Source organism: Mustela erminea, chromosome 18 (assembly GCF_009829155.1).
Source record: "Mustela erminea isolate mMusErm1 chromosome 18, mMusErm1.Pri, whole genome shotgun sequence".
NCBI classification, from domain to species: Eukaryota; Metazoa; Chordata; class Mammalia; order Carnivora; family Mustelidae; genus Mustela; species Mustela erminea.
This window is the reverse complement of record NC_045631.1, coordinates 15478087-15502056: the sequence shown is the minus strand read 5'-3', so window position 1 is coordinate 15502056 and position 23970 is coordinate 15478087. Positions and strand designations below refer to the sequence as shown.

The 23970-nt window shown below is 39.2% G+C and overlaps 1 protein-coding gene and 1 pseudogene across 1 annotated transcript; both read right to left on the bottom strand.

The window, feature by feature from the left end:
* Window positions 1-8533: 8533 nt before the first annotated feature.
* LOC116577448 lies at window positions 8534-9521 on the bottom strand (annotated as a pseudogene).
* A 9556-nt stretch (window positions 9522-19077) lies between these two features.
* On the bottom strand, window positions 19078-20067 carry LOC116577449 (olfactory receptor 1D2-like). Its single transcript, XM_032320653.1, has one exon. It carries the CDS (start codon window positions 20050-20052, stop codon window positions 19078-19080), a length of 975 nt encoding a protein of 324 aa, XP_032176544.1. The 5' UTR covers window positions 20053-20067.
* Window positions 20068-23970: the final 3903 nt, after the last annotated feature.

Sequence of the window (23970 nt, the reverse complement as noted above, 5' to 3'; positions counted from 1 at the left end):
GGTCCACTCCCAGGGCTTCCCATTGGCTGTTGCGCCTGCAATTGCTGTCCTCTCCTTGGAGGAGGCAGGGAGGTTCTCGGTAGCTCTCAGGCAGGAGTTACGTGTTGGACCCGGTACACTGAAGAACGGTTTTATCGCTTTGTACCACTGTCCGAGTGAAGTCCGCGGGAAGTAGGGCCAGACCAGCTTCTGGAGACAGCTGGTCCCGAGGTCGGGTTGGGGGCGTTCAGCAGTTCGCCAGAACATGGCGGGGGGTGAGGAAGAGAAGTCTACTTGGACTTGAGATCTGGATGCTCTGACTGGGTGAGGGGACTCTGGGTTGGAGTCCTTAATGGAGGCCAGGGTGGTGGTGGTGGAGGAGACCACCGTATGCAGCCTCTGTCCTCCCCGCTGAGCTCTGCTTGCGGGAGTCACCTCCTGCCGGAATCCCCCAAGGGCCCGGTAGACGCCCAGTACGGGAGGCCTAACCCCACGCAAAATCGATCACTAAAATGCACCATGCTCCACGGTAAACGTAACTGGTAGGTGACTCTGGAAGACATGAGTTGTCGCCAAGTTGATGTGTTAGGTTTTGTAGACCTTGAGATAAATATTTAGTAATTTAATTTTTCTCCTTGATGCCAAGGGGGGCTTTTTTTTTTTTTTTGACCACTCAGTGTTTTATCAATCCTTGGAAAGGTCGTAGGCCCAAAGCAGGGAAACTGTATAAGGCCCAGCGTCTAGAGTGGTTTGTGGATAAAAACGAAAGCGCTGCGTCATCCCTCCTTCAACACGCTCCAGGTTTTGCTGGGTCCTGATTCAAGGAGAACCAGACAGATGTTGCTTTTATTACCAGGAGAAGTTGGCCCATCCTCTCTGCATACTCGCAGAGCTGGATGCTATAGAATACGCATGTAGATAAAAGGCTGAAGGAACTGTGGGGATCCTTGCTAAACAACAAAATTGAATATAGAAAATACTTTATAAACCTGATGGGGACTGGGACAGAGGCAGTGGTCTAGACCCATGGCTTGTGTGGGGAGGTAAGATGTTAGTTGTAGTGGCACAACACGCAACCTGGCAAAAACTGCTCTGGCAGAATCACTGGCTACCTGTTTGGGTCACTGTTCTGTTACTCAGCTCTGAGGACAAAGAAGAGAGAGACTTAGTACAATGACCAGGTAATTTCAAGTAGTTTATTCTGTAATACCATATAGACAGACACACCCTTGGGCCAGAAAATCTGTGGAAGAAAGGATGAGTATTTGAAAGAATACATATCAAACCTTAATTTCTGGGATATCAAAGCAGATATGGGAGGGGATGGTGAAAATTTATTTTTTTGACAATTAAAAAAAAAGTACATATACTACATATACATAATACATATACATGGACAAAATAGAAGCTGCGTAAGTGAGTAGTCAGTGAAAAGTATGCCTCTCTCACTGTGATGTCCCTGTTCACATACCTGGAGGGAACCTCCTAAGTTTCTTGAGTATCCTTCGCAACAGTTTACGTAAATAAACATTTATGTATGCACACTCCTTTTAACTTTATGCACATTTGCATTGCTTGTTTTTGCAAGGAAACCAGTTAAAAAACAAGTGAATGGGGACTTAATATTTATTAATTAGGTTGGGGATAGGCTTTTTAATTTCTTTCTTTTTTTAAAAAATATTTTATTTATTTATTTGACACAGAGAGAGAGAGAGAGAGATCGAGATCACAAGTAGGCAGAGAGGCAGGCAGAGAGAGGGGGAAGCAGACTCCCTGCTGAGCAGAGAGCCTGATATGGGGCTCAATCCCAGGACCCTGAGATCATGACCCGAGTTGAAGGCAGAGGCTTAACGCACTGAGCCACCGAGGTGCCCCCAGGCATTTTAATTTCTAATCAAATGGCATTTTAAATATTTGGCTGGGAGTGCTCAGAATATGCATTTCTAGTCATTCTCAGAGCTGAGGTCTGAAATGTATGTTGGGGGGGCGGAGAGATTTTTAGGTCTAAAAGATAATTTTGGCTCAGAGCTAAGTGGGTAGCATGTCTGATTGTGGAGGTTGTTTATTCCACTGGATCTGCTGTATGAGAGGGTTCATGCCCATTTTTCAGTCACTGTTAACTTAGAGATAGGTTGTGCTACTGTGTCAGTCTTCTCATTGTTCTGAATTCCACCTTGGATGGTTGTGTGAATGTATATGCTCCAATTTGATAAGGTTTCTGAAGACTCACATGATTAGGAAGTAGCAGCTATATCTTGTGTCAGTTGACTGGGGTCTTTGTCCTCTCACACATCTATCCATTCACTCAGTAAATATTTCTCAAGCATCTATTATGTAGGAGGCAGTGTTCTACCTACTGGGGAAACTGGTGAACAAAAGTAGATGGAAGCCCTTAATCAGCTGAATGCGGGCTGGTAAGGAGTGAGGGTGGATGTCAAGATGTTCTGCTTTTGCGTATTTGATACCCCGACTTACCTCCCCAAAGTACGTAGTCTTGGCGTGGGTCCCTGCAAGTTTTAGTTTGGCAATTTTCTGATCTATCCACTTCTTATACTTCTTTTAGTACCCTGTGCAGGTCCTTCCTAGGAAGGGAACAATTTGGTAGTCTCCTTATTTGGCTCTTTTTTAACTCTTCACCTCCAGTTTCACATCTGTTATTTAGACTGTCAGCAAAAAGCTGAGCATCATCACTCCCATGCTTGACCCTTACCATGGGCTCTTCATTGCCCATGGAATAAAATCTGGGCTCTCTAACTGGCTATAGGGGATCCTGGGTGACATTGCCTCTGCATGTCTATGAAAAAATGGAGATTCATTGCCCACATCCCATTCAAGGACAGACTTGCTGTCCAGCTGTGGGGAGTGCAGCAGTCAGCAGAGAGCATCCAGCTGTCAACTCCTTGAGGATTTACCTCAGTTGCACAGAGCCTCCTGGCCTGAAAACACATCTTTCCTAGGGTAATCCACACCTGGTGACCAGGACAGGTGGGGATATAGAGTGTCTATTTTGGGCTGATGTGGGACAACTCTAATGATCAGTATTCACTCCAGGTCTGCCTGCTGTGTTGGCTAATACTTGGTAGGGCTTGCTTGCAGTTTTGACTTCATCTACCCAGTTTAGCTTCCACCCTTGTTATTTCTTGGATGTTGATCTCTAATAAGCACTTTCCACTCCAGACTCCATCTTAGTACCTAGTGAACCCAACCTGTGACATTGCCTGAACAGCTTTATCACCCAATGGTCTAATTATTCAAACTGCCTATAACTTCGCATGTACCAGGCTATTTAAAGGTCTTGTGCTTTTGTTTGTGCCACACCCTTTGCCTCATTTTCCTTTTTACTCTTTTTGTGGCCATAACTTCTTTTTTCCTATCCTCCCAGGCCCACTTCAGGGCATGTCTCCTCCCTGGTCCCTACCTCTTGGCATGGTTTGCTTCTCTGCTCTCCTACTTCCCTGTGTTTCACAATACTGCTGTACTTTGTGGCATTGTGAAGTGTGTTTTCCACTTAGAAGTGATGGACTCTAGAGTAGGAAGGCATCCAGGATTGCCTGGCACAGTGATCCATTGTTCTGTAGTGGGATTAGTAACAGCCTAACTCTTTCCAGTCAGGTAATAGTGATGGGATTATTTGACTGTGGGTGAGAGGGAAAAAATATAGAAGGTTGGTTGAAGATAGAAAAGAGCCCCTAGTAGCTAGTGAAATCTGGGGAAAACAGGGGACACTCATGCCCACAAGACTACCTGCTGAGGTCTGTTATCTCAGTTAAATTTGTATTTAGATCCAACTGTCAGTGAAAAGAGTGCAGAATGCAAGCTTCCATTTTAACTTCCACCCCAACCTGGGCAGGTGATATACAGAGACAAAGGACAGTTAAATAGGGAATCTCAGCTACAAACACAAGTACATATATATCAAGAATCCACCAGCCATTGCAAAAGCACAAAATTTTTCTGAAAAACAACCTGAGGGTTTTGAAGGGGTGGGGGATGGGAGGTTGGGGGAACCAGGTAATGGGTATTGGAGAGGGCACGGATTGCATGGAGCACTGGGTGTGGTGCAAAAATAATTAATACTGTTACGCTGAAAAAATAAAAAATTAAAAAGCACAAAATTTATGGAAATGTAATGATAAACAATAGACAAACAAAAAGGAAGAAGTTATACCCAAGGAAATAGACCTAATTGAGCACAAGAACAGGACTTTTAAGTAAGTATAGTAATATGTTCAGAGAAATACAGCTGGGTAGAACATTGCTTGTCCAGTATTTTTGCTTTAAGCTTCTTTGCTGTAGATATCTGCCACAAGCATTTTTGCAAATACTTTTGACATATAACTAATTGGCTGTAAATCAATTTTGCTATGAAAGATAAAAACTGGTTGACAGTTGGGTTTCATTTTTCCAGTGATATAGTTCTCCCATTTTTTTTAAGTCTTAGCCTTTATAGTGGTCTATACAGTGGTGAAGAGTTTTGAACTCACACTTTGCAATGTCTATACATGTGACAGTATACCAAGAACAAACAAGAGTGTAGAAAGCTTTCAAAATGCAATACAAATATGCATCTTATTCTTTGGAAACTGATCTTCCTTTTAAGGAAGAAAGAAGTTTCAGTGAAAAAAGTAAAGGTTCAATGCCAAGTGAGATGAATGAACAAGCAAAGAGCAAAAAGTATACTATGAGTAAAAGACTTTGGAGACAAGGTACAATTCCCCCAAGTAAAATCAGTTATATGTGCAGGGTTTAAAAAATTTTTTTTTTTCTTCTAAATTTGTCAGAGAGAAAGAGCAAGTACAAGCAGGGCGAGTGGCAGACAGAGGGAGAAGCAGGTTCCCCACCGAGGAAGGAGCCCAATACAGGACCTGGGATCATGACCTGAGCTGAAGGCAGATCCTTAACTGTACCAGGCTTCCCCAGTTACATGTACAGTATTGACCTGAATCTACACTGTACATTTCAAATGTATTCAAATATTTTGTATTAAAATAATCTTCAATTTTGTTACTAATTTTTCATGTTTTATGTCTTTTTAAATGAATGTTCCTCATTTTTTGTGATTTTATCTTTTATGGCAGAATAACCTTATGGCCAATTAATTATGCAGCAAAAATATTTGTGGTGAAAATGCTTGGAACAAAGATGCTTATGGCAAAACTACCTAGAACCAGCATATCCATGAAACAAGGACAGTGTTTATTGCTTGCAAATGAAAAATGTAATTGTTAAAAAAAAATTGAGTAATTGGCTCAGGTAGAGAGTAGATGGAGCTGAAAAATAAAGTATTGAGGTAAAAGGTCAAGCTAATGATTTTTTCTTAAGACATGACACATATAGGGATAGAGAGATATGAAAGTATGAAATGTTTGAGGGTGGATGACTCCCTTTCAGCTATGATTCTGAGTCAGAGAGAGGAAACTTTACAGGCTCTACTCATGAACAAGACACAGCTTTCTCGGCTCTTTTATTTTTCATTTACAGGAAGTCCACATTGAGATTCCACCAACATGAGTCCTCAGACTTCAACTCCTGCATCTATGGGAGTTAAAAATCCCATCCCCTAAAGTTCCCAGTAGTCCCAGAGGTTACTAATTCAACTCTTCATGGCTTTTTGATTCTGGCTTCTGATGATTTTTTCTTCTAGGCTTTCAAACTTGGCTATTTTAAAAATTTGATATGTATTATCAGATTTCCTATATAGTTAGAAGGGAAAGAGGTGTTTCCCCACATCTGATCAAACCCAATGGCAAATTCAAACTTTCAAATTATTTACAAACTAAAAAAGATCATGAATAATTTCAAACATGTAATACAATATAGGGAATAATTTTAGATAGAGATGCAGTCCTTAAGAAGTTAAATGATATCAACTTGTTACCTTACTGTGTCACTTCTCTCTCCAAAAATGTTTAAAATGTTATAAATGGCACTGAAGCATTATCCCAATTCCTTCCCCCATTCTGTCCTCTTTCTCAAAAGAACTATTTTCTTGAATTTGAAAATAGTCACTAATTCATTTAAAAAACAATGTGCCCATTACACATTATCATAAGTAGGATTTTAAATGAAAAGCAGTATATTTTTCAAAACAAAAATTTTGAAGAATAGCATTGTTTTACACTTTTTTCAACATGTTTTCATATCTGGCTTAGTAGATGATAGCTCATATCTGCATCTGCATTCATGTTATTTTGTTTGAAGTATATGAAGAAAATACAGCAGCCTTGTACAAACATGTAACTGGAAAGGGAGGAGTATTTTAATAGTCTTTTCAGTTAATTATGGATATTCTACTTTGATACTAATAAAAACTTGATAAGTGGTAGTTTCTTAGAGATCAGTGACAGTGTGGAATCTGATACCATAAGAATGAACTTTTTATCCTCTATGACATTAAAATCCATCAGTTTTATCTTGCATTTTGAATTGATCTTTTACCCATGTGTGAGTTTGTCACATAATGCATTGGTTACTTGGAAAATATTAGCTCACTGAGTTATCTGAGTTATGTATATCTAACAAACATTCAAGCACTTCATTACATGTTGTTGACATGTCATTCTGTCTGTCTGTGTATCTCATCACATCTCATCACGGGTCTCATTGTAAAAGTCTTAACATATTGGGAAGCTGTTGAGCTTACAATGACATACAAATTTTCCAAAATTCTTATATTCACTTGAAATCTCAAATATTATTACTGGTAATGAATATCATCAATTATTTTCCTTACAGGGAGAGGCTTATTTCATTTGTTTTTGAGACCCAAGTCTGAATAACCATTTATTATTTCAATTTATTCTTTCAAATAAAAGTGGTGTTCCAAGGAGTGGCTCATTCAGTTCAAACTCAAAGAACACACAATTGCTTACTCTCAGGACAACCATTGTACTTTGGGACGCAGAAGTGCTTCATTGTGTTTCCCATTTCATCACACAGAATGTTAAAAAGATATGTACTCAAGCCTTGAGATTTAGTAAATTTACTGCTTTATCAGGGATATTCTTTTTGTCTAGAGTTTTATCTAATGCTTTGTATCTAGTAAGATGGCCATATTTTAAAAATCTGTTAACATAGTAACATTTATGGATTTAAAAAATACCAGATGATCTTTATAGACCTGTGATAGATCCAAACCAGTCATATTATTAACCTTGTTACTATTATTATTTTTAAAATACTCTGTTGGATTCAATTTACAAGTATTTTGCTTAGAATTCCTGTATCTATATTCATAAATGAGATTAGCCCCTGCAATTTTTCTTTCTTGCACCTTTTTCTGCTTTGGTATCAGATGATACTGATCTCAGAGAATGAGTGGGGAAGTTTTATTTCTTTTTCCATTCTCTGGAAGAATTTGTGAAAACACTGGATGAATGAGAACTTGCTAAAACTTGCCTGTGAAACCGTTGGGGTTTGATATTTTTTTTTTTGTGGGAATATCTTTAACCACTGCTTCACTTCTTCTAATAGTTATAGACTTTCTGTTTTTCCATTTATTTTGAGACAGCTCTGCAACTCATATTTTTCTAGGAATTCATTCATTTTGTCCAAATGTTCAAAATGGATGGCATATAGATGTTAATAATACTCTTAACTATTCTAATTGCAGTTTTATCTTAAGTTTTATCCCTCTTTTTCTCAGCATAGTGTTTGTGTTTTCTCTTTTCTTGATTAATCTCTTGATTAATTGATTGATTAATCTCCCAAAAGTTTGTCCATTTCATTTAAAGAACCAAACCATTTTTGATCCTCTCTATTGTATTTTGTTTAATTGATTTCTACTCTCAACTTGTCTCCTTTTTCTGTGTTCCCTGTACTCATTCCATTGTTCATTTATTCCAGAATCCTAAGAGGACACTTAGCTCAGTAATCATGAAGCTTTCTTTTTTACCAATATAATCACTTAAAACTGAATTTTTCCCTGAACACTTCATGTTTGCCATGTCCTACAATTTTTGACATGCAGTGTCTCTATTACTATTCATTTTCAAATATCCTAAATATATTTAGGAAATATAGAAAATAACTAAATATTTTCAAGTTTCCATATTGACTTCATTTCTAATCTTGAGTTAGCTAGCATTTTATGTCCACAAATTTGGGATTCTCTATTTGCCTTTCTGTCATTAAAATTCAAACCAAGTTATGATCAGATTCTATGCCTTGATATTTTTTGACACTGTGTGTGTGTGTGTGTGTGTGTGTGTCCTAGTACCTAATAATTCTTGCAAATGTTTCATATGTGCTTAAGAAAAATATTCAATTTCTAATCACTGCAATGTAAATGCTGCAGATCAAGCACATCAATCATGCTGTTTAGATCCTCCATATTTTCACCATTTTTCCACCTGACCCACCAGTAATCACAGGCCTGCCAGTATTTCCTTTCATGATGATGATTCTATACATTTTCCTCTGTAATTACACCATATTTAAATAATACATTTAGAGACTTTTTTTGGGGAAGAAACATGCTTAAATTGCTTTATCTTAGTGACTTTAGTAGAAGTGAGGCAAATAAAAGATTTTGGGGCATGAAGTTATACAGTTTTCACTTCAATGACCCTCGTCACCTTTAATTACCTTGTGTCAACCTCTGGAAAGCTTTCCCTAGGAACAGTCTTCTCAGAGCCCCATGCATGTCCTTGTTCCTCAGGCTGTAGATGAAAGGGTTCATCATGGGGGTCACCACAGCATACATCACTATAGCTTCTGAGTCCTTCATGGAGTAGGTTTGGAGGGGCTGCAGATACACCATGCCAAGAGTCCCATAGAAGAGGGAGACCACAGCCAAATGGGAAGCACAGGCGGAGAAGGCTTTGTACTTGCTAGAGGCTGAGGGTATTCGGAGGATGGCTTTGACAATCCAGACATAGGACATGATCATGATCCCTAGGGGGGTGAAGAATATGAAGCAGCCTGAGGTAATCAGCACTATGTGAATGATCTGGGTGTTGGAACAGGCCAGCCTCAGCAGGACATACATCTCACAGAAGATGTAGTATATCTTCTGGGAACCATAGAATGTCACCCTGGTCATGAGGAGGGTGAGGAAGAGGCGATAGAGGACAGAAAGTGACCAACATAAGGTGAGGAGCAAAATCAGAGCCCAGGGCTCATGGCTGTGACATAGTGGAGGGGGCGGCAGATGGCCACATAGCGGTCATATGCCATTGTTGCCAGGATGAAGTTGTCCAGTGTCACCAAGGAGACCAGGAAGTAGAGCTGTGTTAGACACCCCACATAGGAGATGGCTTTATTCTGAGACTGAAGGTTTACTAATGTCTTAGGGATTGTATTGGTGACAAAAAAGAGGTCTGTGAAAGAGAGGTTGGCTAAGAATACATACATGGGAGTGTAAGGCGGGAGTCAGAGGCAATGGCCAGGATGATGAGCACATTTCCCACCACTGTGACCAGATACATGGACAGGAACATCCAGAACAGAATCCGCTGCTCTTTAGGACTCTCTGAGATCCCCAGGAGGAGGAACTCTGAGGTCCCATTCTGGTTATCTCTATGCATTTCCCCAATTGTCTGCAAGATTAGAACCAACACACATTTACAAATTGAGTATTGAGTAAGGACATTGAGGTAAACAAAATAAAATATTTTCTTAGGATTAAAAATATCTTAGACTAAATTTTATAATTTTTTAATGTGAGCAACGAAGTAATAACAAAAGCATAACATGGAAAATCTTTATTCAATTTTTTCCAGTGACCTTTAATCTGACATACTCAATATTATAGAAATAATGTCTATGCCTTATTTTAAATCCTATCAGCTTATAATATTCTTGAGGTACTTAAAGATTAGTATGTTATAGTTTTGATATTGCACAGATTTAAGTGATTTTAAAATAGGTGTATGTGTTATAGGAAATGGATACGGTACAATGGACAAAGGAGGGAGATAAGGACAAATATTGTAAGGGAAAAGGAAAAAAATTAACATTATTTGCTGATAGTATGGTCTATCTGGGAAACCCAAGATGATCAGCTGAGGTGCCATTAGAAATAAAAAGGGATTTCAGTAAAGTGACCAATCACACAGTGAGTAGTCACAAAACTAATGGTGCTCTTATAAGTATATACTGCAGTGATGAAGACTGTGTTGTCAGACACTGGAATTCAAGTGTGAGTGCTGCCTCTTACTAGCTGTGAATTCTCAGGCCATTTAACTGGGTTCCTTAAGACTCCATTTCTTTATTTCAAAAATAGGTCAGGAGCGGAGAAAATTAAACAATGAACCACTTAACAGAGAGTTTGTATGCAGTGAGCACTCCACAAATATTGCCTATTATTATCACATGCAAACAGTAATCAGGAATAATAAGGCTAAAATCTAACGTGAAACAATCCCATCTACATGATCAACAAATGGATCTATGCATTAATATGTTGATAAGAATCAGGCACGAACAAAAAGAAAAAGCTGGTGGCATCATAATTCTGGACTTAAAGCTCTATTACAAAGCTGTAATCATCAAGACAGTATGGGACTGGCACAAAAACAGACACATAGATCAATGGAACAGAATAGAGAACTCAGAAATGCACCCTCAACTCTATGGTTAAAGCAGGAAAGAATATCCAATCGAAAAAAAGACAGTATCTTCAACAAAAGGGTATTGGGAAAATTGGACAGCTACATGCAGAAGAATGAAACTGCACTATTTCCTTACACCATATACAAAAATACACTCAAAATTGATGAAAGACCAAATGTGAGACAGTAATCCATCAAAATCCTTGAGGAAACACAGGCAGCAACCTCTTTGAGCCCAGCCACAGCAACTTCTTCCTAGAAGAATTGCCAAAGGCAAGGGAAGCAAGGACAAAAATGAGCTATAGGGACTTCATCTAGCTAAAAAGTTTTTGCGCAACAAAGGAAACAGTCAACAAAACCAAAAGAACTCACAGAATGGGAAAAGATATTTGCAAATGACATCTCAGATAAAGGGCTAGTATCCAAAATCTATAAAGAACGTATCAAACTCAACACCCATGGAATACATAATCCCATCAAGAAATGGGCAGAAAACCTCAACAGGCGTTTCTGCAAAAAAGACATCCAAATGGCCCACAGACACTTGAAAAAGTGCTCCACATCACTCGGCATCAGGGAAATACAAACCAAAATCATAGTGAGATACCACCTCACACCAGTCAGAATGGCTAAAAATAACAAGTCAGGAAATGACAGATGTTGGCAAGGATGTGGAGAAAGGGGAGCCCTCCTACACTGTGTTGGGAATGCAAATTGGTGTAGCCACTCTGGAAAACAGTATGGGGGCTTCTCAAAAAGTTGAAAATAGAGCTACGCTACGACCCAGGAATTGCACGGCTAGGTATTTATACCAAAAATACAAATGTAGTGATCTGAAGGGGCACCTGCCCCCCAATGTTTATAGCAGCAATGTCCACAATAGCCAAACTGGAAAGAGCCCAGATGTCCATCAACCGAAGAATGGATAAAGAAGATGTATATATATAAAGAGATATTATACAGCCATCAAAAAGGGGAAATATTGCCATTTGCAATGATGTAGATGGAACTAGAAGTAAGTGAAGTAAATCAATCAGAGAAAGACAATTATAATATGATTTTACTGATATGTGGAATTTGAGAAACAAGGCAGAGGACCATAGGGGAAGAGAGGAAAAAAGGAAATGACCAAACCAGAGAGGGAGACAAACTATAAGAGACTCTTAATCTCAGGAAACAAAGTGAGGATTGCTGGAGTGGAGGGGCATGGGAGGTGTTGACTGGGTGACAGACATTGGGGAGGGTGTGTGCTATGGTGAATGCTGTATATTGTGTAAGACCGATGAATCACAGACCTGTACCCCTGAAACAAATAATACATTGTATGTTAATAATAATATTAATAATAATAATAATAATAATAATAATAATAAAAGAATCAGGCATGCTCTTCAAATTCTCCAGGGAGGCATAAAGTAAAAATTTAATAAATGGATGGATATACCAGATTCCAAACTGATTCTGAAAGCTGAAATATTGCAAAGGCAAAAATTCTATTATTAACCTATTCAAAGTCCAAATTTTTAAGAAACAAAAGCTAATCTAAAATTCATCTAAAAATAAGCACAAAAATAAGGTAAGAAAATGTTGAGAAAGAGAATAACAATGAGACACTTCCTCTGCCAACCGTGAAGGATTCAAAAATGGTGTAGTGCTGGTGCTGCACTGAATAGATTGATAGAATGGGACAGAAACTTCAGAAACAACTGAGTACATGTGGGATTTAGTGGATTATTATGATAACAGGTCAGAGTTGCATTATGGGATAAATGTTATTGGGAGAGCTGTCTATTTTTGGGAAAAGTTAGTAAGGTTTTTTATGTCAACTTTATGTCAATTAAAAAAAGAAATGAAGGTTGAACTGAACTGTATAGAATATTAGTCATTTAGTGGATTTGAGATGAAGGAATGGGGGAGTCATAAGCCCAAGAACCTTAATGAATGAATGAAGGTACAGATAAAAAATGCAGTTGTTTTGAAAATCAGTCAGTGTGTCAAGGAAAGTTTTGCAAAGACATGTTTTGCAAATTTAGTCAGGAACATGATGAATTTGAAGTAACAGCAATATAAACAAATGTAGATGTGGGGACAATGAATAACCTATGACATAACAGTAATATGGAGCTCTGGGTTTTAGGGGAGAGGCCAACCTGGCGTTTAGCAAATGAGTGGATTCATTATCTCAATGAAGAGAGTTCAATTCCCAGATATCCTGTGTTAGTGGTATAGTGGAAGGAGACTTTGAGTCAGAAGTTCGAGTCTGTGTTAACCCATACAGCTGTTTTTTTTGAGCAAACAACTGCCCAATACCGAGTACTTGGTTAGATAATGTGTTGAATATTTTATGTATATTAAATCTTATATTTATTCCACAAATAGCCCTATTACTTTCTATTTCTCCATTTTGGGGATTAGAAGGTTAATGAGTTTCCCAATGTTGCCCAACCAGTAACTCATGGAGCTGGGATTTGATTACCAGTTTCTGCCTCCAAATTCCAGGCCTCAACTGCTCTGCCAGACATTAAACAAGAATAATGATGTCTCCCTCACTATGGGTTTAGAGAAGAACTCAAATGGAGGAGGAAGCACTTTTCCAACCCTAAATCCATATGTAAATGAAGGAGCTATTATGAGGGTCCCAAAGGAAGTCTTATTCTTTACCATTTTCCCAAGCTTCTGAGTATCTCTTAATCCCCTAAAGTCAGAAACTCTGCTCTCAGGAGAAAGAGACCTCCAGGGCCTACTTCCTTCTCTATCTTGCACCTGGCTCTCCCTACTACACAGAGAGAGCACCCTCAGGCCATCTGCGTCTGTAGGAAATAACCCAGGATGTCCTAGGGAAGACTCACCTGTGGCTGGCCCGTTGGTGTGGTCTACATGGATTGGTCAGGTCAGAAGCTAGAAAATAAAAGAGAGACGTAAATATCCAGGCTGTCTCCCAAAAGACTTGAGTGCTGTGTTGATGAAAAGAGCTGGCAGGGGAAAGTGATCCCAACACAGAAGGCATTTGAACAGGGCTGCATTATACAGTGGGCTAAGTGATCATTTCAGAGCTGATGAAAGCAGTTAGTGGAGGTGGGTGATGGTTAAGATCTAATTCTAAGGGGACGCCTGGGTGGCTTAGTTGGCTAAGCAGTTGCCTTCGGCTCAGGTCATGATCCCAGCATCCTGGGATCGAGTCCCACATCGGGCTCCTTGCTCGGCAGGGAGCCTGCTTCTCCCTCTGCCTCTACCTGCCATTCTGTCTGCCTGTGCTTGCTCTCTGCCCCCCTCTCTCTCTGATAAATAAATAAAATCTTTAAAAAAAAAAAGATCTAATTCTAAGATTCCAAACTATAGAGTAATCACGTGATGGTCCTTTGGCATTTGAGTGAATATGGGAGAAGCTCTAAGCTCAGGCTCTAGAAACTTTTTGCATACACAGCTTCCCACATTTATTATTTGCTACTGTAAAATTCACCCAAAGTTCAACACTATAAATGAGGTAAGTTATTTTACCAATATTTAAGGGAAGGTTGTAGTTGGAACAATATGCCCAAGGTCACAGAGTGATTTGGTGGCAAGGATTAGGCTGTGACCTCGTTCCAAGTCAGGTGTTCGCTCTGTTAGCCTAAGAAGGGGGAGGAAGTAGAAAATTGGGAAACAAAAGGTCAGCAAGGGGTGGGCTCCTTGCTTCTTAGGACAGTGGAGTTTCAGTGAGAATGAGAACTAATGGGCTAATTTCAGAGACCACTGCAAGACCACGCCTCCTCCCCCAGCAAATGGCCTAAGAATGAAAATGAGCATAATGGTAACTCCCTGAGTGACTCCAACCCTGAGCACTCTGGCCACCCTCTCTGTTTCTGCCATGGAGACAAAGGTCTTACAACTCCTTAGACCTCATCAGAAACTACACAGCCCATTTGTCTGGATTCAGGACCCTCTGGGAGGAAGCAGGGAAGAGGGCTGGGGAAAGACAGAGAACACCCAGAAGGCATGATATCTTTGCTTTTCTACCCCTCAAGGCAGGTGTCTCCCATGCTTCAGTGTGCAGAGAAACACCTGTGATACTTTAAAACAAAAAGCTGATTTTCTGGCCCCCTTCTGGAAATACTGATTCTGTTTTGAGAACCAAGTCCTTTTTAGCAGCCACCTGGTGATTCTCACTGTGCGGAAATGCTGTTCTGAGTCTGTAAGACTCAATGGGTTCTGAGCATTTGTGTGGTCAGATTGGCTTAGAGACACAAACCCCTCTGCAATGAGGGCAGAGATTGTAGGAGTGGTATGGAAAAGTGTTCCAAACTTGATGTTGGAAAAGTGTCCTTTGGTACCTCCTGTGTTGCTCCCTGGTTGCAGAACCATGAGGAGGGCATGGAACCTCCCTGAGCCTCCTCATCCCACTACAAAGCCTTTCTTGCGGGTTTGAGAATCACATGCAACAGAGTATGTGACAGCACTTTGAAAACTGTAGAGTGCTAAAAAGATGGGAGGGGATGCCAATTACCTTCAAATATTAGGGGATTAGATTATATGAAGACCATCAAAGTTTGTTATGTTTGTGTGAGAGAGAAAAGGTGAAGAAAGAAGATAAGAAAGGAGAAAAGGGAGAGAGAATGGAGTCTGTGATGTGAAGACCTTACCCACTGTTCTGTGCTGCTTTTAAAGTTACCTGGTTCTGCTGCCCTCAGTTTCTTCCTACATTGGATGAAGAGTCAATCAGAACACAAAGGACCCTACGACATTGATTTCTGAATAGGTCTTCATGATTTGTCGTTTTGGCTAAAGGTGGGAAGCAGAGGAATTGGCCTCTGGATAAGCAGTCTGTCCAAAAGAGAATGGCAGGCTGTGGGTGCCCTGCTGAATATGAGGGATCTGAGAACTGATGGTTGTATCCTAAGCTCAAAAAAGAAAGGGACTGAACTGGAGCCACATCAGGGCTGTTTCTCAGTTCTGGAGAGACACTGGGGAGGCAATCCCAAGACAGCTTGTTGGGAGGAACCTAGATAATTGCTCCAGTGTTAATATCTACACACAAAGGTCTTGGGAAATAAGTCTTATTTACAAAGAGTAAACCAACACCTTGGGCTGCAATCCTAAAACATGCTCCAGGAATTAGATTAACAGGAAAGAAAGAGCTACACGCACATGCTTCAGCCTGGCCTTGAGTCATCAAAGTTCCAGAAACTCTCAAGCACTGAATTTGGACAATCCCAGGTGGCTAGTGGCTCTGAGTACTAAGTAAAAGAAGCTAAAAAAAAATATTACCTGATGTAGGAAAATAACATCAAGTAGATTTCAAATTATTTTTCTCAATCCCATTTTCAAATATAATTTTGAGCACAAACCCAAAGATAAGCAGGTACACAAGTAAATAAGATACTGAAAGAAGAACCAACAGCTGAAAGGCATATGGGGACTCTAGATAACAGAACAGTTGGACCCAGAATATATCATGATGTTTGTGATGTTTTGGGATATAGAACTAATTGTGAAATGTTGGAAGGACTTTTTACAAACTGAACAAACATGAGTAACCAGCAATCAGATAAAAACAAACAAACAAACACCTTACTAGCCTTGTAGAGAGAGATGCTGTCTGGTTTTCTTTTAGTTACTGACTGTTCCTGCAAAGTCAGCAGACCCTGACTCCTAATAGTATGAATCAGTTGACCCATTTTGTAAATTATTGAAATGAAAGTACCTCTTTTGGGTTGTTTTGTGTCTGCTTCTCTCACTCTCTATATTGTGAGGTCTACCCGCATTGTTGTAGATGGTTGTGGGTTGTTCATTCTCATTGCATTGTGTGACTGCCATTGAAATCCATTCTCCCATTGATGGGCACTTGTGGCTTCCAGTGTTGGGCTCTTAAGAATAGCGGAGCTGCACATTCCTCCTGGGCATCTTTCTATATGGGGGCAATGTCTGGATGACAGGGCAGGTGTTCATTTAGTTTAGAAGATAGTGCTATACAGCTTCCCCTACTAGTTGTAACATAGCATTGCTATGCTCCCTTTAGCAGCCAGTGAGAGTTCCAGTTGCTCCACATTCTTTTTTTTTTTTTTTAAGATTTTATTTATTTATTTTACAGAGAGAGAGAGAGAGAGATAGATCACAAGTAGGCAGTAGGCAGAGAGGCAGGCAGAAAGAGAGGAGAAAGCAGGCTCACCGCTGATCAGAGGGCCCAATGTGGGGCTCCATTCCAGGACCCTGAGGTCATGACCTGAGCCAAAAGCAGAAGCTTTACACACTGAGCCACCCAGGTGCCCTCAGTTGCTCCACATTCTTAACATAACTTGGCATTTTCCATCCTTCTCATTGGAACTTTTTTGTGGGTATGTGGTATCTTACTGTGGTTTTAATTTGCATGCCTTTTCTGACTAAGGAAGTTAAGCATCTAGTGGTTATTCTCCGCAGGTATATTCTCTTGTGTAGATTATCTCTTCAAGTCTTGTGCCCATTTTTCTATTGGGGTTTTCTGTCCCCTTCATGTTGATTTATAGGAGTTCTTTATGTGTTTTGTTTAGAAGTCCTTTGTCAGAGGTATGTAATAACATCTTCAACTTTGTGGTTGTCTTTCATTCAGCTAATGATGGGTTCTGTGAATCAGGATATTTTAATTTTAAATAGTCCAATTTATCAGTTTTTAATTTATAGTTACTATTGTTTATATATTGTTTAAGAATCCTTGCTAAATCTTTGCCAATATTCTTCTATATTTTTCTCTAAAAGATACATGGTTTTACCTTTCACATGTAGATCTGCTGTCAGTCTAGACTTGATTTTTATATCAGGTGAGGGAGAGATCAAGACTTTTTTTTTCCTCCCTCTAGGGACACCTGGTGGCTCAGTTGGTTGGGTGTTTGACTCTTGGTTTTGGCTCAGGTCATGATCTCAGATTTGTGAGATCAGACCCCATGTCAGGCTTTTTGCTCAGTGAGGAATCTGCTTGAGATTCTCTCTTCCCCTTTCTCTGCTCATCTCCCTGCTCAAGTTGTTTCTCTCTCTCTCTGAAAAATAAATAACTAAAATTTTTAAAGAAGATGTTTTTTCTTCCAAAAGTTGGATATACAACTTGGATATCCAAATGTCCAGCCCCATTTATTGAAATGCTTAGCCTTTCCCTGCTGTATTGCAGTGTAAATTTCCAGGGTAGCCAATCATGTGATTGGAGTGTTTAAAGTTTCAGTTTTATCACTGCTGCTCACCATCCCCACCTGTGGAGAGGGGCAATCACCAGTGATTTAATCAATCACACCTATGTAAAGAGGCTTCAATAAAAATCTAAAAAGATGGGTTTCAGAGAGCTCCTGGGTTGGTGACACATGTAGATTTAGGGAGAGGTGTATGCAGGGAGGGAATAGAAGCTCCATGCCCCTTCCCACATATCTTGTTCTATGGATCTCTTTCATCTGGTTGTTTTTGAATAATAATTAGTAATCTACTAAGTAATGTGTTTTTCTTAGTTCCATAAGCTATGCATGAAAATTAATCCATCCCAAGGAGGGGATTGTTGAAAACCTTCAATTGGCTGGTCAGTCAGACACAGGTGACAACTTTGACTTGCAATTGGTGTCTGAAGTAGGGTGAGGGCAGTCTTATAGGGCTGAACCCTTACGCTGTGAGATTTGATTCTATCTCCAGGTAGATAGTGTCAGAATTGAGTTGAATTATAGGATATCCAGCTGGTATCAGAGAATTGCTTGGTGGTGTTGGAAAAAACACACACACCAAAATTTCTGTCAGAATTGTAGAATCTAAGTAGGGTTTGGGTCTCACAATTCCTGCTCCCCTTTTTCTGCTTACACCACCACTCCTGTCATGAACATATGTTGATATGCTTCAGAGTTTTGTTTTGAGGGAATGAAGAAGATGAGAGGTAAGGAACTACAGAAATAAAGGACAGGATGAACTTTTCCAAAGACAGCCTGACTTCTCTCAGGGAGAAGGAATGCAGGAAAAAGGCAAGAGAAATAGTATTGTTTTGAGGCACAAAGGAAAAATACCTCCCCAGAGCAAAAGAAAGGGATTTCTTGCCATTTCTGCCTGGACATCAGTGGTTGTGTCCAGAGGGACTATGAATCAGAACTGAAACAATGGGGGCTGTGTCCAGCAGAGCTTCAGGTAAGGGGTGGCATCACCCAGGACATCTACAGTGGATTGATGCAAGTTGTCTTCCATAAAAGGCTTGCAGGAAGCAGGCTCTTTAGAAAAGTTCAGAGCTCAGAGACTATGAGTGGATGTGTGCTAGAGAACATAACAGACCCGATTAGGTCCTAACTGGGAATGCCTGGATAAGGCTGGGACTTTGGTCCTGTGTCAGACAAGTTGAAGGATTTGATTTTGCAAACTTTTAGTATTAGTGTTAGTGACCTTATTTATTGCCAAGGTTTCCATTGTTTGGTGGACATTGGATTATGCATACATTTCTTTTCTTCATCACAGGTATATGAGCTTATTCTGAGTTGGTGCAATGTACTCAACTCTCCTGTATCCCCCAGAGGGTAATGTTTTGCCCATGGTGAAGGAAATTCCCAGTCTGTACTTGAATGCCCTTTCCAAACTTACCTCATGTCAACCTCTGAAAGGCTTTCCCTAAGAGAAGCCTTCCCAGAGCCCCATGCATGTCCTTGTTCCTCAGGCTGTAGATGAAAGGGTTCATCATGGGGGTCACCACAGCATACATCACTGTGGCTACTGAGTCCTTCATGGAGTAGGTTTTGAGGGGCTGCAGATATACCATACAAAGTGTCCCATAGAAGAGGGAGACTACAGCCAAATGGGAAGCACAGGTGGAGAAGGCTTTGTACTTGCTAGAGGCTGAGGGTATCCGGAGGATGGCTCTGACAATCCAGACATAGGACATGATCATGAACCCTAGTGGGGCAAGGAAGATGAAAGATCCTGTAGCAATCAGCACTGTGTGATTGACTTGAGTGTTAGAACATGCCAGCCTCAGCAGGACATACATCTCACAGAAGATGTAGTGTATCTTCTGGGAACCGCAGAATGTCACCCTGGTCATGAGGAGGGTGTGGGTGAGGCCATAAAAAATAGAAAGTGCCCAACACAAGGTGAGGAGCAAAATGCAGAGCCCAGGGCTCATGACCGTGGTGTAGTGGAGGGGGCGGCAGATGGCCACATAGCGGTCATATGCCATTGTGGCCAGGATGAGGTTGTCCAAGGCCACCAAGGAGACTAGGAAGTAGAGCTGTGTCAGACACCCCGCATAGGAGATGGCTTTGTTCTGAGACTGGAGGCTCACCAGCATCTTGGGGATTGTATTGGTGACGAAGAAGAGGTCAGTGAAGGAGAGGTTGGCCAGGAAGAAGTACATGGGTGTGTGCAGGCGGGGATCAAAGCTGATGGCCAGGATGATGAGCACATTTCCCACCACTGTGACCAGATACATGGACAGGAACATCCAGAACAGGACCTGCTGCTGCTCAGGAATGTCTGAGATCCCCAGGAGCAGAAACTCAGAGACTCCACTGTGATTGCTTCCATCCATTTCCTCAACTGTCTGAAACATCAGCACCAACATATGTTTATTAAATGCCCTCAATTGAATAAGGACATCCAAATAAGCAAAATCAACTGTTTTCTTAGCATTAAAAGTATCTTGGGCTAAATTTTATAATTTTTTTTGGATATAAGACAACGTAATAACATATAAAGGCATAACATGGAAAATTTTTATGCAACTCAGTCATTCCAGCAACTTCTAATCTAGTATACTCAATATGGAATAATGTCCATGTCTTATTTTAAATCATACCATCTTACAATTTTCTTGAAATGCTTAAAGACTCATATCGTATATTATGATTTTGTATAGATTTAAGTGATATTTAAAACAAGTGCATGCAGTATAAGAAATTGATTTTATACAACTGGACACGGGGGAAAGTAAAAGTATTAGAAAGGAAATGGAATAATTATCATTATTTGCTGAGAGGATGATCTATCTGGGAAACCTTTAACAATTGACTAAAATGACATTAGAAATAAAATGGGATTTGAAAACAATTTAAATCTGAGGTCTGACACTTTCTTTTAACCCCCCCAGCCAGTTACCTGAGCTTTTTATATTCCATTTCTTTATGTGAAAAATGAGTCAGAGTGAGAATAAAATGAAGTAATAAAGAGCTGGTGGCCTGCAGTAAATACTCAAGAAATATTTATTGTTATGATTATTATTATATGTAAGAAATAATAAATACAAATAAGTTTAATATATTGTGAAAGGGATGCCTGGCTGGCCAGTCAGAAGTGTATGTGACTTGATTGCAGGGTCATGAATTCAAGCACCATGTTTGATGTAAAGATTACGTAAATTAAAAAAAGTTATATTTATATTATACATATATATATAAAATACATATATGTATTATATGTAATGTGAAACAATGCCATCCACATCACCAGCAAATAAATCTACGTATTAAAATGTTAACATTCAGGCAAGATCTTCAAATTCTTCAAAGAAGCATGTAGTGGGAACTTGGTAAGTGGAAAAACATATTCCAAAGGTGTGTATTCTACTGAATTAATCTAAAATTTAAACTATGTGAAGTAAAACTTTGAAGAGGGTTTTTAAGAAAACATCTATGTTTAACTTCAAAGTAGTTGTGAAAATAAGCTAGAAAAATCTTGAAAAATATAAATATAAAGGGCTGTATACAAAACTATGTGGTACCAATGCTGGAATGAATGGATCAACCAAACAGAAAGAAACTTCAGATTCAGACCAAAGACCATGTGGGACTGAGTTTATTATAGCTGTAGTACTTTTGTGGTAGAAAACTGTTGTATTATTCAATAAGTGGCATTGAGACAATTGTCTTATTATTTTGGGGGTAATATGAGATCCATATTTTATTTCTTACCAAACACATTTCAAGCATACCAAAGATTAAAATAACGTGTATTTTTCCCTTTCAAAAACCTGAAATAAAGCAAAATCTTAAAAATAAAAACAAACAATAAAAAGGAGGGCATATAATTAAGTTAATTAGAATTCCATTGTGTGGAGATAAATAACAATGGTGCACATTTTGGTGTTTGGATTATTTGCAATGTGAAGGATGAAAAAGGCCAGGCTATAAAATCTGGGTCAAGAGCATTACAGAGAATTACATGTAGAAAGCACCTGAGCTGGAACTTCATTGTATGTAAGGAGTTACATATGGGTCAGTAGGGCTGGAGTGAAGAGAGTGGTGAGATGTACGGTTGTGCAGGTAAGCAGGAGTCAGGTCATTCAGAGCCTTGTTAGGGTTTTAAAATTTTATTCTAAGTGCAGTAAAAAGCCTTAGAAGTTAAAAAGTTAAAAAGCCTTAAAAGCAGAAGAGGTTATATTTATTTAGCAACTATTCTTCTATTTGTATTTTACCAACAGTGTTTTAATAATTAGCTATGAATTTCCGTTTTTTAAAAAAGATTTGTTTATTTATTTATTTGACAGATTACAAGTAGTCAGAGAGGCAGGCAGACAGAGAGAGGAGGAAGCAGGAGGAAGCTCTCTGCCTGCTGAGCAGAGAGCCCGATTCAGGGCTGGATCCTAGGACCCCGGGATCATGACCTGAGCCGAAGGCAGAGGCTTTAACCCTCTGAGCCACCCAGGTGTCCCTGAATTTCCATTTTTAATCAAATACTTTTTCAGTGCCTATTACACTGAAAGCTCTGGTAATACTGAACCACATTTACATTTAAATTTACTTAAATTTAAAGTGAAAGAAAGCAAACATCATCACAAATTCTGCCTTGCAACCAACTGTAACATTTTGGTGAACATACCTTGAGGTTTTTGTTTCAGTTATCTTAGGCCCTCAACAGTGTGATGAGTAATTTTCTCCAAGGCAGTATTGTGATTTACTATATACTTTAAAAAAAGATTTTATTCATTTATTTGACAGAGATCACAAGCAGGCAGAGAGGCAGGCAGAGGGAGAGGGGGAAGCAGGCTCCCCACTGAGCAGTGAGCCCAGCATGGGGCTCAATCCCAGGAGCCCTGGGACCATGACCTGAGTTGAAGGCAGAGGCCCAACCCACTGACCCACCCAGGTGCCCCTACTACTTTTCTTGAATAACTTTATATTGCTGTCTACATGATTTTTTATTTAATCTTAAACTGAATTCCACTGTGTGGAGATAGGTAACTTCATATTTTGATGTTTTTATTATTTGAGATATGAAGGATGTTTCTCTTTCACTGATTTATCTGACTTAGAATGTCCTTTCCAATCTTAAAATTATGTCTCCCTTCATTTTATGAGAATATTCTTTCATTCTCTCCTTATTTTTTTTTTGGAATTTATATCTATACATTAACAATAAATTAACATTTCATTTTGGCAATGTTACTCCATCTCTTTGAAAAAACCCATAGTAAACCCCAACCTGTCTCTTTGAAAATGAATAGACAGATTAAAGTAGTGTTTTGAATAGACTAGAAGAAGTCTAAAAGAAGAGTATCATTCCAAGTATTAAGGTGAATAATCCTTTTATGCAAAACACTTTATATAAAGAAAGAAAACTTAAAAAATTATTGAATGATACCAATAGCAGGAGGATATTGCCTCTGTCAAAAGAGAGTGCTCCTCTATTAAGAAAATTTCCTTTTGGGTGAAAAATAAGATCATGAAATTTAAAAATATAATGGTAGGCAATCGACTTTTGGCATGACAATGTGAGGAGGTCCAATGACCCACTCCCCAGTGAAGGTTGTGAAAATATCAAAATAAAAGGATTTAAAACTGATAGAAATTGTCCTAAGGGCAAGCAGCAAATGAAGAAATGTTCAATAACATCTTTGAAAATTCAGTAAGAAATATGGCAAATGAAAAGATGGGAAAACAGCAACCTCTGAAAAACTAGAGTGGCTATACATTAGTCTTTAAACACAAAAGTAGATTTTAGAGATTAAAAATAAACTTTAATTTTTTTAGAAATAAATGAAGACATTTTATAGGTTAAAAGGGTAAATTGAACATCACACTTTCAGTAGTGGATTGAACAATTGAGCAGAAGAACAACAAGGGAATAGAGAACAATACTATATGTATATATTTTAAAGATTTATTATTTATTTGAGAGAGAGAGGAAGAGAGCAGGGGAATGGACAGAGGAAGACAGAGAAGTAGAGAATCTGAAGCAGAGTCTGACATGGGACTTGATCTTGCAACCCTGAAATCATGACCTAAGCCAAAACCAAGAGTTGGATGCTCAGTTGACTGAGCAAGCCACCCAGGTGCGTCTTGAACAATAGTATAATCAGCTATACTTGACAGATATCTATAAAACACTCTGCCCAACAACAACAGGACAAGATTCTTTTCAAGGGCCATTAGAATATTCTCTAGGATAGACCATATGCTAGGACATAAAACAAACCTTAATAAATTTAAAAGGAAAAAATAACACAAAATATGTTCTCTAAGTGCAATGGAATGAAAATTAGAAA